Genomic DNA, 14,553 nt, shown 5'->3' with positions numbered 1-14,553 from the left:
GTGTTTCTTGCTGTGTGAGTCCTCCTGCATCAGACCCGAAAGGGATGCACATTAAAGGAGCAGGTGCCTATGCTCTGCTCCAGACCAAAAAAATTAGGATTGCTGGGCATCCAGGCCATCAATCTGCACTTTAACAAGCTCCCTTGGGTAATCGTGAATACACACTCAAATTAAGACCTACTTTAAAAAAAAAAAAAAAGACCTACTTTAGAAGGAGAAAGCATGCCCAGGGTACCCATTTCCTGCTTTCCCTGAAGCTGTTTCCACGACTGTAGATAAAATCTAAGTAGTAATTTCAGGATTTGGAGATGTTAAGAAAGAAAAGACTAAAACAATCCAGAAGCACAATCCCACATCTTTGTCTATAGTTTATAAATTGGAAATCTGCAAGTTTTTAATTTATTCAACAATAAGTATTTACAGAGTCATATTAGTGACCTGTAAGATTAAATGAAATATCGATTTAATACAGTTTCTAAATTTATGCAAGTTATTTGCTAAGAATCTAGTTCCTTAGCCTTTTTGGAGTTATTTAAGGTTTCTGATCTGTGTGAGGAAAATGAAAAATAGAATAGCTATGAATGCAAGTGTAGCTATAATTAGAATAGGCTGTCTGTAGCCTCCTTTGTCTGTTTTTCTAGTTATAAATACCACCAAGTCTCTGATGCCTTTCAGAGGCCCTAGAGACTTATTTGTAATAGGATAAGAATGAAGGAACTTTTCCAAATTTTTGGGGAGGTAGCAAGAAGATGCATTTCTAGTTTCATGTCTAGTTATTACAAATTTATCTACATTTTTCTTCTTCCTAACCCAGGTCACCATCCTCAGGAGGAAAACTTCCAACTTGTAGTCATCCAGACACTTTGACTGATCAGATTACTGCTATAGTTTCTCCATACAGGGAGTAGGAAGGAAGCTAAAAGCTCATGCAACACAGCATCAAAGGAATAGATTTAAATTTGTTCACCATGTTTTATTTATCTTAATATTATTCTAATAGGGTATTCCAAATGAAAATTAAAATCACTTTTGGAAACTCATTCATTTCCTGGTTATGTGGTATCATGTTTGAACAAAGACAATAATCCTTAAGAAATAGCTACATAAAAACTTTTGTTAATTGTAAGTCAAATTATAATGAGCCCATGAAGGTGTAAGGTGGGGTGGTGGATATATTAAGTTACTTTACCCGCCCCAAAAGTGTAAATGGACCCAACTTAACTTCCTCTTTCCTCAAGTGTCCTTGGCTGGGGTTAACTCCTGGAAAATTTTAGCCTAAAAAGATTTTTTTTTTTATGATAAATAAAAAGGAGTTGTTATAATAAAGTGCCACTATTCCACAACTCCAGCTAGATTTCCCTGTTGGAAAATCTCAGGTTCCTTTTCATATAATGTTGTATTTACATTGTAGTACTGAAAGTCGCTCAGTCATGTCTGACTCTTTCTGACCTCATGGACTCTATTGGCCATGGAATTCTCCAGGCCAGAATACTGGAGTGGGTAGCCTTTCCCTTCTCCAGGGGATCTCTTCAACCCAGGGATCGAAGCAAGGTTTCCCACATTATGCAGTTTCTTTATCAGCTGAGCCACCAGGGAAGCCTGCATTTATGTTAAATACAGTGTTTAATATATGTTATAATATGTAGGCTTTATTTCATTGAAATAAATGAAATAGAGAAAAAAATTGTCCATGTCTTCTTTAGGAGTTAAAAAGAACAATCTTTTCTTTCAACTTCAAAGTATGTGTTTTGGTTCCAAAATGATCACATTTTCACTTGTTTGTTTTCATAGAAAACTGCATTTTTACTTTTACTCAACTTCTGTCCCAAATTTTCTCATCTATGACTCACAGAGCAAAATGAAAAAGGAAATTCCTTAATAGAAGGAGATAGAAATCAGGGAAAGAATGTGAGTTTAAAGGAAAGGAATGGAAAGAAAACCTGGGTAGGGGGTAGTGGTGGAGTATTTTCTTTCATTGAGATAGAAGAGTTCTTCAAACAGCAGTTAATAATTGTCTGAAATTGTAGCACCTGCTGATTTTTAAAAGTTTATAATCCTCTGTTGGATTCCCAACTGGGAGGTTTTGGATTCAGTAAAACCTAGTTATTTCAAGATGTCTAGGAATCCATTCATACACTATGTCAGGAGAGTGAATGGTAATTGCCTTACATATATGTACACCATTGTTTTACACATATATAAAGTACTAGGATTAATTTTTTTAAACTTATTAAGTCCATTAAAATTTATGGAATTCAGCACAGCTGTTGAATTTTTTTCTCAATCATTGAATATGAAAAGACCATCTACTAGGATGTGATAGTGTCATAATTATTTTTTAATTTATTATTTTAAAAATGTTTATTATTATTATTCTAATTTTATTCATTTATTTGGCTGCATTGGAGTGGGATCTATAGTCACAGCATGTGGGATCTAATTCCCTGAACAAGGATCAAACCTGAGCCCCTGCACTGGGAGCACCAAGTCTCAGCCATTGGACCACCAGGGAAGTCCCCATAAAATGTTTTTGTGCTAAAAACAATCATTGTATTCCAAAAGACTGAAAAGCAGAGGTCAAGGTGATCAGTTTTAAATACAGGTTATTACTTTATTTCTCTATATCCACATGAGGCTTTTAGAGAAATGCTTCTATCTCCTTTATTCTTGAAATTTAACTTGAAAGATTCCCATTTTCTAACTGTTTAATTAATTTGACAAGTATGTTTTGTGGTCCTACCATATGCCAGTCAGTTTTTCAGGAACTGGGGCTACAACGTAGAACAAGACAAACATAAATCCTTGCCCTTGCTGGGATCTGGAAGTGGAGAGATAAACACAATAAACCAAATAAATATTTTAGAAAGTGACAAAGCATTGTGGGGATAAATAAACGTAAGGAATGAGGAATAAAGAATACAATGAGAGGCAGGTACAATGTTTAAAATGTCAGGCAGGGAAGGCTTTACTGGGAAGGGGCATGGAACAAAGACCTGAAGGAGATAAGGAGGGAGTCATACAGGTAACTGGAGGAAGGACAGTTAGGCAAGTGCAAGGACCTCAAGGCAGGAGCCTGCCTGTCTGCTTTGAAAACAGCAAGGAGGCCTGCAACTGCCACAGATGGGAAGTAGCTGAACGACAGGGAATGAGGGAGAGAAGGGTAGGAGAGGCAGACCGCATTGCCTCGGGAGGACTTTCGTTTTGCTTGAGTGAAATGGAAGCCACAAAAGCTAGCAATGCCGAGTGAAGTTTTTTATGGAAATTATCTCACTGAATAGATGAATTGTCTACAATCTATCAATCTGCATAAAACTTTATAGACAGAGATATTATAAAGCATTGATCGTAGTTTTCTGCATGCCAGTTACACTTTCCTTTGTAATCTTGTAATCTGTTTCTCCTATTACTATTAATATGTTTAATGGATTCTCATTTCATGATATAAACAAATGCTGACATTTAAATCCATTTTCAAAAGACTAAAATTTACTAACTATAGTTTAAATCAAGACTTGTTAAGTTTATATAAAGTGTGAAACAAATATGGTAGATGCATACTAAAATAAAATTTTAGGGACATGATTATATGACTAATTCTACAAAAACATTCATGAAAATGACTTACTATTGTACATAAGATTTTAAAATTTTTATAATGTTTGCCCATTACCTCAAATAACTGGATTTATATTAATTTACTTTTTTTTCCTTCTCTTGTAGGAAAATATACATGCAACAGTAAGTACTTTTGTTTAAATAATAGCAAATATAAAAATCAGGGGAAAAGCTGATGAATATTTCCTTGCAAATTAGGATTTTTAGTTTTTATAATGATGCTCATTGCTTTTAATAAGTAAGTCAAGATTTCAAAGACATTTACCCTAGACATTCTTGGTGCATTTATTTCCAATTTGTCTCAGCTGATTTTATGTATTAGATTGTTATTATGTTAACCTTATTAAACTTTTTAGAAGAATCTTGGGGAATAATTTACTTAAATCATAAGTTTGCTGGTGACAGGAACTCTTTGGGGATTGCTCATCACACATTTATTAAAGAATCTTAATGTGTCCAAAAATACTTCTTCCTAAGAAAAATATTAGTCTAAAAAATTTTAGATTAATACCATAATGTTTTTTACGGTTATGTAGATTAATGTATAAAAGATTCCTTATTCATTATAGTAAAATATTGAGTTTCTTCTGACTTGGACTCTGATTTGCAGAGAAAAAAATTATACACACACACATATATAGCGTGAAGATGAAATAAATGGATGAGAGACAACTCTACACATAGACACCACCAGATGGTCAACATAGAAACCAGACTGATTATATTCTTTATAGCAGAAGATGGAGAAGATCTATACAGTCAGTAAAAACAAGACCAGGAGCTGACTGTAACACAGATCATGAACTCCTTATTGCCAAATTCAGACTTAAATTGAAGAAAGTAGGGAAAACCACTAGACCATTCAGGTATTACCTAAATCAAATCTCTTACGATTATACAGTGCAATTTACAAACAGATTCAAGGGATTAGATCTGATAGACAGAGTGCCTGAAAAACTCCAGACAGAGGTTTGTGACATTGTACAGGAGGCAGTAGTGATCAAGACCATCCCCAAGAAAAAGAAACTCAAAAAGGCAAAATGGTTGTCTGAGGAGGCCTTACAAATAGCTGAGAAAAGACAAGAAGTGAAAGGCAAAGGAGAAAAGGAAAGATAAGCCCATCTGAATGCAGAGTTCCAGAGAACACCAAGGAGAGATAAGAATGCATAGAAATAGAGGAAAACAATAGAATGGGAGACTAGAGATCTCTTGAAGAAAATTAGAGACACCAAGGGAACATTTCATGCAAAGATGGGCACAATAAAGGACAGTATGGACCTAACAAAAGCAGAAGATATTAAGAAGAGGTGGCAAGAATACACAGAAGAACTACACACTAAAAGATCTTAATGACCCAGATAACCACGATGGTGTGATCACTCACCTAGAGCCAGACAGCCTGGAGTGCAAAGTCAAGTGGGCCTTAGGAAGCATCACTGTGAACAAAGCTAGTGGAGGTGAAGGAATTCCAGCTGAGCTATTTCAAATCCTGAAAGATGATGCTGTGAAAGTGCTGCACTCATATGTCAGCAAATTTGGAAAACTCAGCAGTGGCCACAGGACTGGTCAGTCTTCATTCCAATTCCAAAGAAGGGCAATGCCAAAGAATGCTCAAACTACTGCACAATTGCGCTCATCTCACATGCTAGCAGAGTAATGCTTAACATTCTCCAAGTGAGGCTTCAACAGTACGTGAACCAAGAACTTCCAGATATTGAAGCTGGATTTAGAAAAGGCAGAGGAACCAGAGATCAAATTGCCAACATCCCTTGCAAGAGAGTTCCAGAAAAAATCTACTTCTGCTTTATTGACTATGCCAAACCCTTTGTGTGGATCACAACAAACTGGAAAACTCTTAAAGACATGGGAATACCAGACCACCTTACCTGCCTCTTGAGAAATCTGTATGCAAGTCAAGAAGCAACAGCTAGAACTGGATATGGAACAACAGACTGGTTCCAAATCAGGAAAGGAGTATGTCAAGGCTATATATTGTCACCCTGCTTATTTAACTGACATGCAAAGTACATCATGCAAAATGCCAGGCTGGATGAAGCACAAGCTGGAATCAAGATTGCCAGGAGAAACATCAATAACCTCAGATATGCAGATGACATCACCCTTATGCCCAAAAGCGAAGAGCAACTGAAGAGCCTCTTGATGAAAGTGAAAGAGAGTGAAAAAGCTGGTTTAAAACTCAACATCCTAAAAACTAAGATCATGGCGTCCAGTTCCATTACTTCACAGAAAATAAATGGGGAAACAATAGAAACAGTGACAGACTTTATTCTCTAGGGCTCCAAAATCACTGCGGACAGTGATTGCAGCCATGAAATTAAAAGACACCATTTTCTTGGAAAAAAAGGTATCACAAGTCTAGACAGCATATTAAAAAGCAGAGACATTACTTTGCCAACAAGGGTCCATCTAGTCAAAGCTATGGTTTTTTCAGTAGTCATATGGATGTGAGAGTTGGACCATAAAGAAAGCTGAGTGCCGAAGAATTGATGCTTTTGAACTATGGTGTTGGAGAAGACTCTTGAGAGTCCCTTGGACTGCAAGGAGATCCAACCAGTCAATCCTAAAGGAAATCAGTCGTGAATATTCATTGGAAGTACTGAGGCCGAAGCTTCAGCTCCAATACTTTGGCCACCTGATGTGAAGAACTACTCATTGGGAAAGACTCTGATGCTGGGAAAGATTGAAGGCAGGAGGAGAAAGGGTCACATAGGATGAGATGTTTGGATGGCATCATTGACTCAAAGGACATGAGTTTGAGCAAGCTCTGGGAGTTTGTGATGGACAGGGAAACCTGGCGTGCTCCTTCCATGGGGTCGCAAAAAGTCGCACATGACTGAGCGAGTGAACTGAACTGAGGACGATATAGAAATTATAAAAACAACACACACATACACCTACTTTGAAAGAGGTCCATTTTCATAGAAGGAAAACATATCTAGCCTGATACTGAAAGGATGATATTGGCTTAAATATGAACTCAAATTTACCAGGACTTAACAAAGCACATCTGCCTTAGCATGGTCAGGAACAATCTGAAGTCCTGAGTTCCTAGTCTGTTAGTGTGTTTGCTTTGTGTGTATGTGTAGGTGTGTCTGTATGTATTCTAAACTGCTGGAAATTTACATTAACAGAATAGATTGAGAGGAGGAAAGTGAGCAATTTTTTAATTTTAATTTTCCTTTAGCCACGGACTTTATTATTTGAATATTTGAAACTATCATTCTATACACAAATTTAAATTTCCTACAAAACTACATATCCCATATTGTTAGATCACATCACTCTCCATTTTATGCCACACTTTCACCAAGAAGGATTTCCCCAAGTCACCATGTACCTGATTGGGTGTTTTTGTTGTTCAGTTGCTAAGTTTTGTCCAGCTCTTTGAGATGCTATGGACCGTAGCCTGCCAGGCTCCTCTGTCCATGAGATTCCCCAGGCAAGAATACAGAAGTGGGTTGCCATTTCCTTCTCCAGAGCAATTCTTTTAATACATTAGCATGCAGAGGTTCCTACATACTGAATACTTAAAACAAATAGCACCTCGTATTGAAATGCTGCTTGAAAATTGCACTAGCTTTTGCCACAGTCCTGCTGTGTGGGACTAGCCGACTGCATGTGCCCTTCTAGCCTGTTCTATACATTAAGAACTCGAAAAGAGGAAGAAGAATCACAGTGTGTAAGTGGACAAACATCAAAGCCACATTTGCCTTGAGTTATTTTCCTTCCTGATTCTCTCATTCAGGTCAGGCAGCATACACGTTACTACATAAGAGGGTGAAAGGCAATGTCAAGCGCTATGTCACTGTTGAGCTCCTCAGTAGCTAAGGCCAAAATGTTGCAGCTAGAGCGGCGTTTATGGGTTGTGGGTTTTTAAATGACTTTTTTTAAAAAAAGATCTCTTACTTACTGAAACTAAAAATGGTCTTTTTTTTCTTTGCAATCTACATTTTAAAAAATACAGAAAGGCAAAGATATTATAACTTCTGAAATGTTTACTTTGAATTATAATCTTATGCAAACATCAAAGACAGTATTAAAGTGACAAGAATCATAGATTCTTCTACCAGAGTCTCCCTCAAAGCATCTGATCCAAGTCCCATGTTCTAAAGCAAGAAAAATATCCCTATTATAAATTTACCTCCAGAAATAAACTTCTTTATCTTAATTATTTAGACTCTTCTATATGCTTAGAAGTAATCTGACCAGCTATTTCTACCTTTTCATTGCAGGATTTTAATCAATCTCAAAAGTTTTATAAGTTATTTTGTTAGTTAAGGTTTTTATTTTTTAAATTATTGAAGAAACACTGCAAAACATAGAAAATCAAAATGAGGACACTAAGAACTATTGGTAGTCACATTCCAAAGTGAACTACTTTAACATGACATGAGTCCCTCACTTTCCTGCCATTTTTTCCTCTATACAGATACATGTTAACTAAAATAGGACAGCTATAAATTTCCTGTATGTCAACTTGCTACCTCTTCATCAATACATCATGGACATCTCTCTATGTCAGTAAATATAAATCCATATTGCTGTATGACTACATAATATTCTATTTGATGTATGTACCATAATTTAGTTTACTAAACTCTTACAGATACTTGAATTGTGTCTATCTTGCAGATTGACTTTATGTGTTCATTCTTATATAAAACTTTGAACAGCAGTTTATTTTCTTTTGATGAATTTCTAAAACTGGAATTTCTAGATCAAAGGGCTTTTGATACTTATTGCCAGATAATTTAAGAGAAGTTGAACTAAGTTTTAGTCCTACTACTATTTATGAGTTGCCTATTTATCTACTACTTGCTCGCACTAGATAAAATATTTGGATCCTTACAATTTATGGCAATATCATAGGCCAAAAATAGCATTGTAATGTTTTAATTACCATTAAAAATGATCTTGAGCTTTTTTTATGTGTTTAACCATTTGTATTTCACCACTAATGAATTATCATTTTTATTGATTATTCACTTTTTTTGAGATGTTTGTCTTTTTCTAAAATATTGATAATGGCTCTTTAGTGAGTTTATTATCCATTTTTCTATCTTATGTACTATAAATAATTTTCCTTCTTATAACTTTACTTTTAACATAGTATATAGTTGCTTCTGTTTATGCTTTTATCTGTACAGTTTTACAGAGCTAAATTTTAAAATACATTGATCACATTTTTCTACTGTAGCTTTTGGATTTTGTATCTCTTTTAGAAACTTCAAGTTTATTTTTAAACCATAATACCATGTTTTCACCAAAGGACTTGTATAGTTTTATTTTTAAAATTTAAATTTTTGATCTGGAAATTATTTTGCTGTAAAGAATTAATTTTTTTTTTCTATGTGGTTAGCTAATTATCACAATACCTGATATTAAATAGTTCCTTTTTTCTACTGAGTAGGAATGTCACATTTACCATGCACTTAATTTCCATACATACCTGTATTGATTTCTTGATTTTATATTTTGTGCTTGATTTTCATATGTCCATACCAAATTGCTTTCATTTTTGTAGTTTTATATTTTGATATCAGGTATAACTAATCTTTGGGCTTTCCTGGTAGTACAGTGGTAAATAATTCACCTGCCAATGCAGGAAATGTGATTTTGATCCCTGGGTCAAGAAAATCCCCTGGAGAAGGAAATAGCAATCCATTCCAGTTTTCTTGCCTGGAGAACCCCACGGACAGAAGAACCTGGTGGGCTACAATCTGTGGGGCCTCTAAGAGTTGGACATGACTTACCAACTAAACACACAAACACACACACACACATACAACTAATCTCAGCTTAGTATTCTTCCTTTTCAAAATTTTCTTGCATGTTTCCTTCTTTAAAAACATTCTCTTTTGTTAAAATTATATCTACTCATGGTTTATAAGGGCTTCCCTGGTGGCTCAAATGGTAAAGAATCTGCCTACAATCCAGGAGACCCGGTAGGATCCCTGGGTCAGGAAGGTCCCTGGAGCAGAGAATGGCAACCCACTCCAATTTTCTTGCCTATATTCCATTGACAGAGGAGCCTAGTGGGCTACAGTCCATGGTGTCGCAGAGTCAGACATGACTGAGTGACTAACACACACATGGTTTGAAAAGCCCAATAGTTCTAAAAGTTTTAAGAAAAATAGTATTCTACTATATAACACAGGGAACTATATTTAATCCCCTTGGATAAACCATAATGGGAAAAAATATAAAAAGAATATATATATGTATATAACTGAGTCACTTTGCTATACAGCAGGAATTAACACAATGCTATAAATTAACTACACTTCAATAAAAAAGTTAGTTAATTAAAAAAAGAAAATAAAAAGAGTAATCCCTTCCACAGTCCCCTAAATGCTCCTCACCAGAACACAAGTATATTCACACCTTTTAGTTGACTGTTTTGGTGTTTATCTTCATGACTCTAAAAACACATTTGACTCTTCCTTCTTGTGTATTGATGTCTCTCTGTGGAAGGAAAGAATTTATTTTTCTTTCCTAGCTGATCTCCACTACACACACACACACACACACTCACACACACACTCACACACACACACCCTTCTCATCTCTCCATTCTCCCTATGGAGTTACATTATAATTTGGATAAGAGCAATAATTAGTGTTTGAATTGTTATACCTGAGTAAATTTCTTTTCAGAGATAAACCTTGGAATAAACAAATACTTATTTTGTTGGGAATTAACTATTATCTTTTTCCCCTTTAATTTTCTTTGTGGTAATTATTAATGCCAAACTCACAGCTAATCATCTTGAAGTCAGCCTGATGAAATTTGTAGGCTATCCATTTCATCTCTCTATAAAAGCCTTTCCCAGAGATTTCGGACCTATTGTGTTTGGACAAATTACACTGGACATCACTAACTCCCCTTGCCTGGAAAACTCCAAGGACAGAGGAACCTGGTAGACTACAGTCCATGAGGTCGCAAAGAGGCAGACACAACTGAGCAACTGAGCACATACATACAAACTGCCATCCACTCGTTTCTCTTTGCCTCTTTCCTGTTTTTAGTAGAGGACATCCTTCAATAGTTTCCTCTATTCATCAAAAAATACATGGGAAGGAAATTTTAAGAACAATTAAATCCAAAAGGTCTTTATTTTACCCTCACACTTGACTTATATAGTGTGATTTGGAATAGAATTCTAAACTGAAAATCATTCATCTTCAGAATATATAGGTAATTCTTCATCCTTTCTAACTTTCAGTGTTGCTACAAGAAATTGAACAGTTTTTCTGATTCCTAATTGTTTGTAACTGCCTAGTTTACACGTTTCTCTGAAGGACTGTTGGCTTTTCTCTTTGTCCCTGATAATTTGAAGTTTTAATAATTCTGAGGTATGAGTCAGTTTCATTCACTGTGCTGTGACCTCAGCAAGTTCTTTCAATGCGCTAACTCATTTTCATTGAATTATCTTATAGATGAGTTCCATCCCATATGTGCCCTGTTCTCTCTCTCTGGGACTTACTATTTTGAGATTGGACCTTTTAGGCTGATCCTCTAATTTTCTTACATTTTCTTCCATTTTTGTATTTTTGCTCTTCTCTCTAGAAAGTTCTTGAACATTTTCTCCAACACTTACGAGTTTCTATTTCTGCTATAATCCTTTTAGTTTTCAAGAGATCTTCCTTAATCCTCCAAATGATCTCCCTTATTTGGATAGCACCCTAAGAATTACGCTGTTTCTTAAAGAGGTTTTCAACTGGTTCTTCTTCTTATAAAACCCACACCCCTCTGCCTTTACTTCCATATATTTTCAAGGACACTAGTTAATGAAACTTTGGAGGAGTGATGAAATAACTGCTTCATATTACTGGTTCTTTCTGGTCTGCTATGTCAATTACCATTTGCTCATCTCCTTTAAATCTTCTAAGATTTGCTAGTAGTTCTGTATTTATTTTCAAAGCTATTTTAAAATTATGACAAGTGCTATTTGTTTATTATTTGTGCAGCAATATATAGTTTCCTCTAAAGCTGACTTATGATGTTTTTAAAGGAGAGTAAATGGAAAAAAATTCAATAGCAGTATGGATGGTTTGTAGCTTCTGTAAATTAAATATTAAATTTAGGATTCTTGTGGCCATAAAATAGAGGAAATTCAAAGTAGTATGATCAATAGTTACATGATTAGTTTTCCTTTCATTTTCTCCTTCAAATTAAGAAATATAGATACATCTCAGTGTTGAATCTGATTTTTTGTTTTCATCATAGTTTTTACATTGCTAAATATCACTTTAATTTTCATTGTGCAACTGTTTTCTTATACTTGATGCAAAACTCTTTATAGCAAAACTGGATGCTTCCAAAACAAAGCCAGCTGTGTTTACTTGACTTTGTAATTTTTTGATAATAATTTGTAATGAGATTAGTGTAGCTACTTTTGGTACTAAATATTTGCCAAAGTGTTCATGATAATGTAGAGGAATATGAAACAGAATTACAGTTTAATAACTACCTTAGTTTTCAGCACAACATGAATGGGGAATTGTTATGCATTTGATTACTTTCTAGGGGGTAGGCATGTGATAATTGGCTGCTTGGCTGAGAAAGTTATATCACATATAAGACTCATCTGCCTTGCACAGCTGTCAGACTCAGTCTTACTGGGAGGGATTAGGCTGGATGAGAATTGTGGCACTGAATGTCTGGAGCGTCATTATCTAGTAATACATTCTATCTTTTCTACCACACTGCTTGTCTGTGTAATGTAGGTATCAGAGCATCAGCACTCATCACTTCGGCAACTGTCCAAAGTGTTTATCTTAAGACAAAGGTGTCTGGGAGATTTCTCACTTTTGAGAAAAATTTTTTTTAGTATTCACATTTGTGATGCTTTTAAAAGAGACAGTTATTATTTATAATTGTTATTACTGTCATTTGAAACATGAAAGGAAGGGAATAGAACCTTGATGCCAAAGAGTGACACAAAAAAGTAATGATTAGATTTGGACAGAACTAAAGGGCCATTCTAAAGGAGATCAATCCTGGGTGTTCTTTGGAAGGACTGATGCTGAAGCTGAAACTCCAATACTTTGGCCACCTCATGTGACGAGTTGACTCACTGGAAAAGAGTTTGATGCTAGGAGGGATTGGGGGTGGGAGGAGAAGGGGACGACAGAGAATGAGATGGCTGGATGGCATCACCGACTCGATGGACATGAGTTGGTGATGGACAGGGAGGCCTGGCGTGCTGTGATTCATGGGGTCGCAAAGAGTCGGACACAACTGAGTGACTGAACTGAACTGAAAGGGCCTAGGTTGGGTTTTTGATAGATCCTAATAAGGGAAGAAGGAGAGCAGCTCACAGATACAAGTACATTCTTTAATATATCTCAGGATTTATTTTTTGTCATTAAAAGTTTTAAAATATGTATATAACAATAGACCACACTGATAAACTATCTTAATAAAATTGACTTTGTTTGATTGAGTTGTTTGATTGCATCTACATTTTGATAGTATTTTCAGTGATTTTTAGAAGATTAAATAAACTAATACTATGCCGTGCTGTGTTGCTCAGTTGTGTCCGACTCTTTGTGACCCCAGAGACTGTAGCCCAGGCAAGAATACTGAAGTGGGTTTTTATGCCCTCCTCCAGAGGATCATCCCAACCCAGAGAGCAAACCCAGGTCTCCCACATTGCAGGTGGATTCTTTACCATCTAAGCCACCAGGGAAGCTCAAATTAATATTGGTGATAGTAAAAAGAAAAACTCAGAAGAAATCTGATCATATTCATAAGGATAATATGATTTTTTTTCTAGTCAAGTTAATACCTTCCATATTCCTGACTTGTTCTTATTTAAGGAAATTATTTCTACTTAAGTGTCTAAACTGTTGTATTATTGAAGAACTTACATTTGAGATATGTAAGGTTGCTGTACTTCAGATTCAAAAGTTCTGCTATTGATATACCAGTTAGAAAATATGTTTTTAGTTGTTATTTTTTTAGTATTCATAAAAGATTTACATAGTTTCCCACCCATTTTACCCAGTCCTCTTGGAAACCAGTAACTTCTTTTTCTCCTTCTCCTTCTATCCCTCGTTTCCTCTTTCCACCCCATCTCCTTTTCTCCCTTCCTTAGTAGATTTGGTGCATATGAGTAGAAAGTGAAAGATAAATCATACTAAAGCAACTGTTTCTCGATAAAGGGGGCAAGAATGTATTGATACAACAGAGAAAAGACAGTGTCTTCAGCAAGTGGTGCTGGAAAAGTTGCATAGCCATATATAAATCAATGAAGTTAAAACACACCCTCATACCATATGGGCTTCCCTGGTGGCTCAGGGGGTAAAGCATCTGCCTACAATGCGGGAGATCTGGGTTTGATCCCCCAGTTGGGAAGATCCCCTGCAGAAGGAAATGGCAACCTACTCTAGTACTCTTGCCTGGAAAATTCCATGGATGGAGGAGCCTGGTAGGCTACAGTCCATGGGGTCACAAAGAGTCAGACATGACTGAGCAACTTCACTTCTCATACCATACACAAAAATAAACTCAAAATGGTTTAAAGACTTAAGTATAAGACAGGACACCGTAAAACTCCCAGAAGGGAACATAGGCAAAACATTCTCTGATGTATGTGGTACCAATGCTTTCTTAGGTCAATTCTCCCAAGGCAGTAGAAATAAAAGTAAAAATAAACAAATGGGATCTTATCAAACTTATAACCTTTGAAAACCATAACCAGCAAAAGAAACCATAAACAAAATGAAAAGACAACCTATGGAATGGAAGAAAATATTCACAAATGATGGGACTGACAAGGGCTTAATTTCCAAGGTATACTAATAGCTCACACAACTCAACAACAAAAAAAAATAAACCAATTTTTAAAAGAAATACATATCAAAACCAATGAGGTACTTTCTCACACCAGTCAGAATGGCCATCATTAA

At 35.7% G+C, this 14,553-nt stretch overlaps 1 protein-coding gene across 1 annotated transcript in view; it reads left to right on the top strand.

Moving 5' to 3' along the window:
• The window catches only part of ARHGEF38 (Rho guanine nucleotide exchange factor 38), a 148,208-nt gene that overhangs the window by 92,688 nt on the left and 40,967 nt on the right, over positions 1 to 14,553 (top strand). The window contains exon 5 of the mRNA XM_055433935.2: positions 3,721 to 3,738. Coding sequence (XP_055289910.1) covers positions 3,721 to 3,738 — 18 coding nt within the window. The remainder of the gene's footprint in view (positions 1 to 3,720; positions 3,739 to 14,553) is intronic.

This window comes from Moschus berezovskii, chromosome 5 (assembly GCF_049115385.1).
Source record: "Moschus berezovskii isolate FMDL1 chromosome 5, NW_MosBer_1.0, whole genome shotgun sequence".
Classification (NCBI taxonomy): Eukaryota; Metazoa; Chordata; class Mammalia; order Artiodactyla; family Moschidae; genus Moschus; species Moschus berezovskii.
Note: the sequence above shows the minus strand (reverse complement) of the source record. Positions and strands in the feature narration are given on the sequence as shown.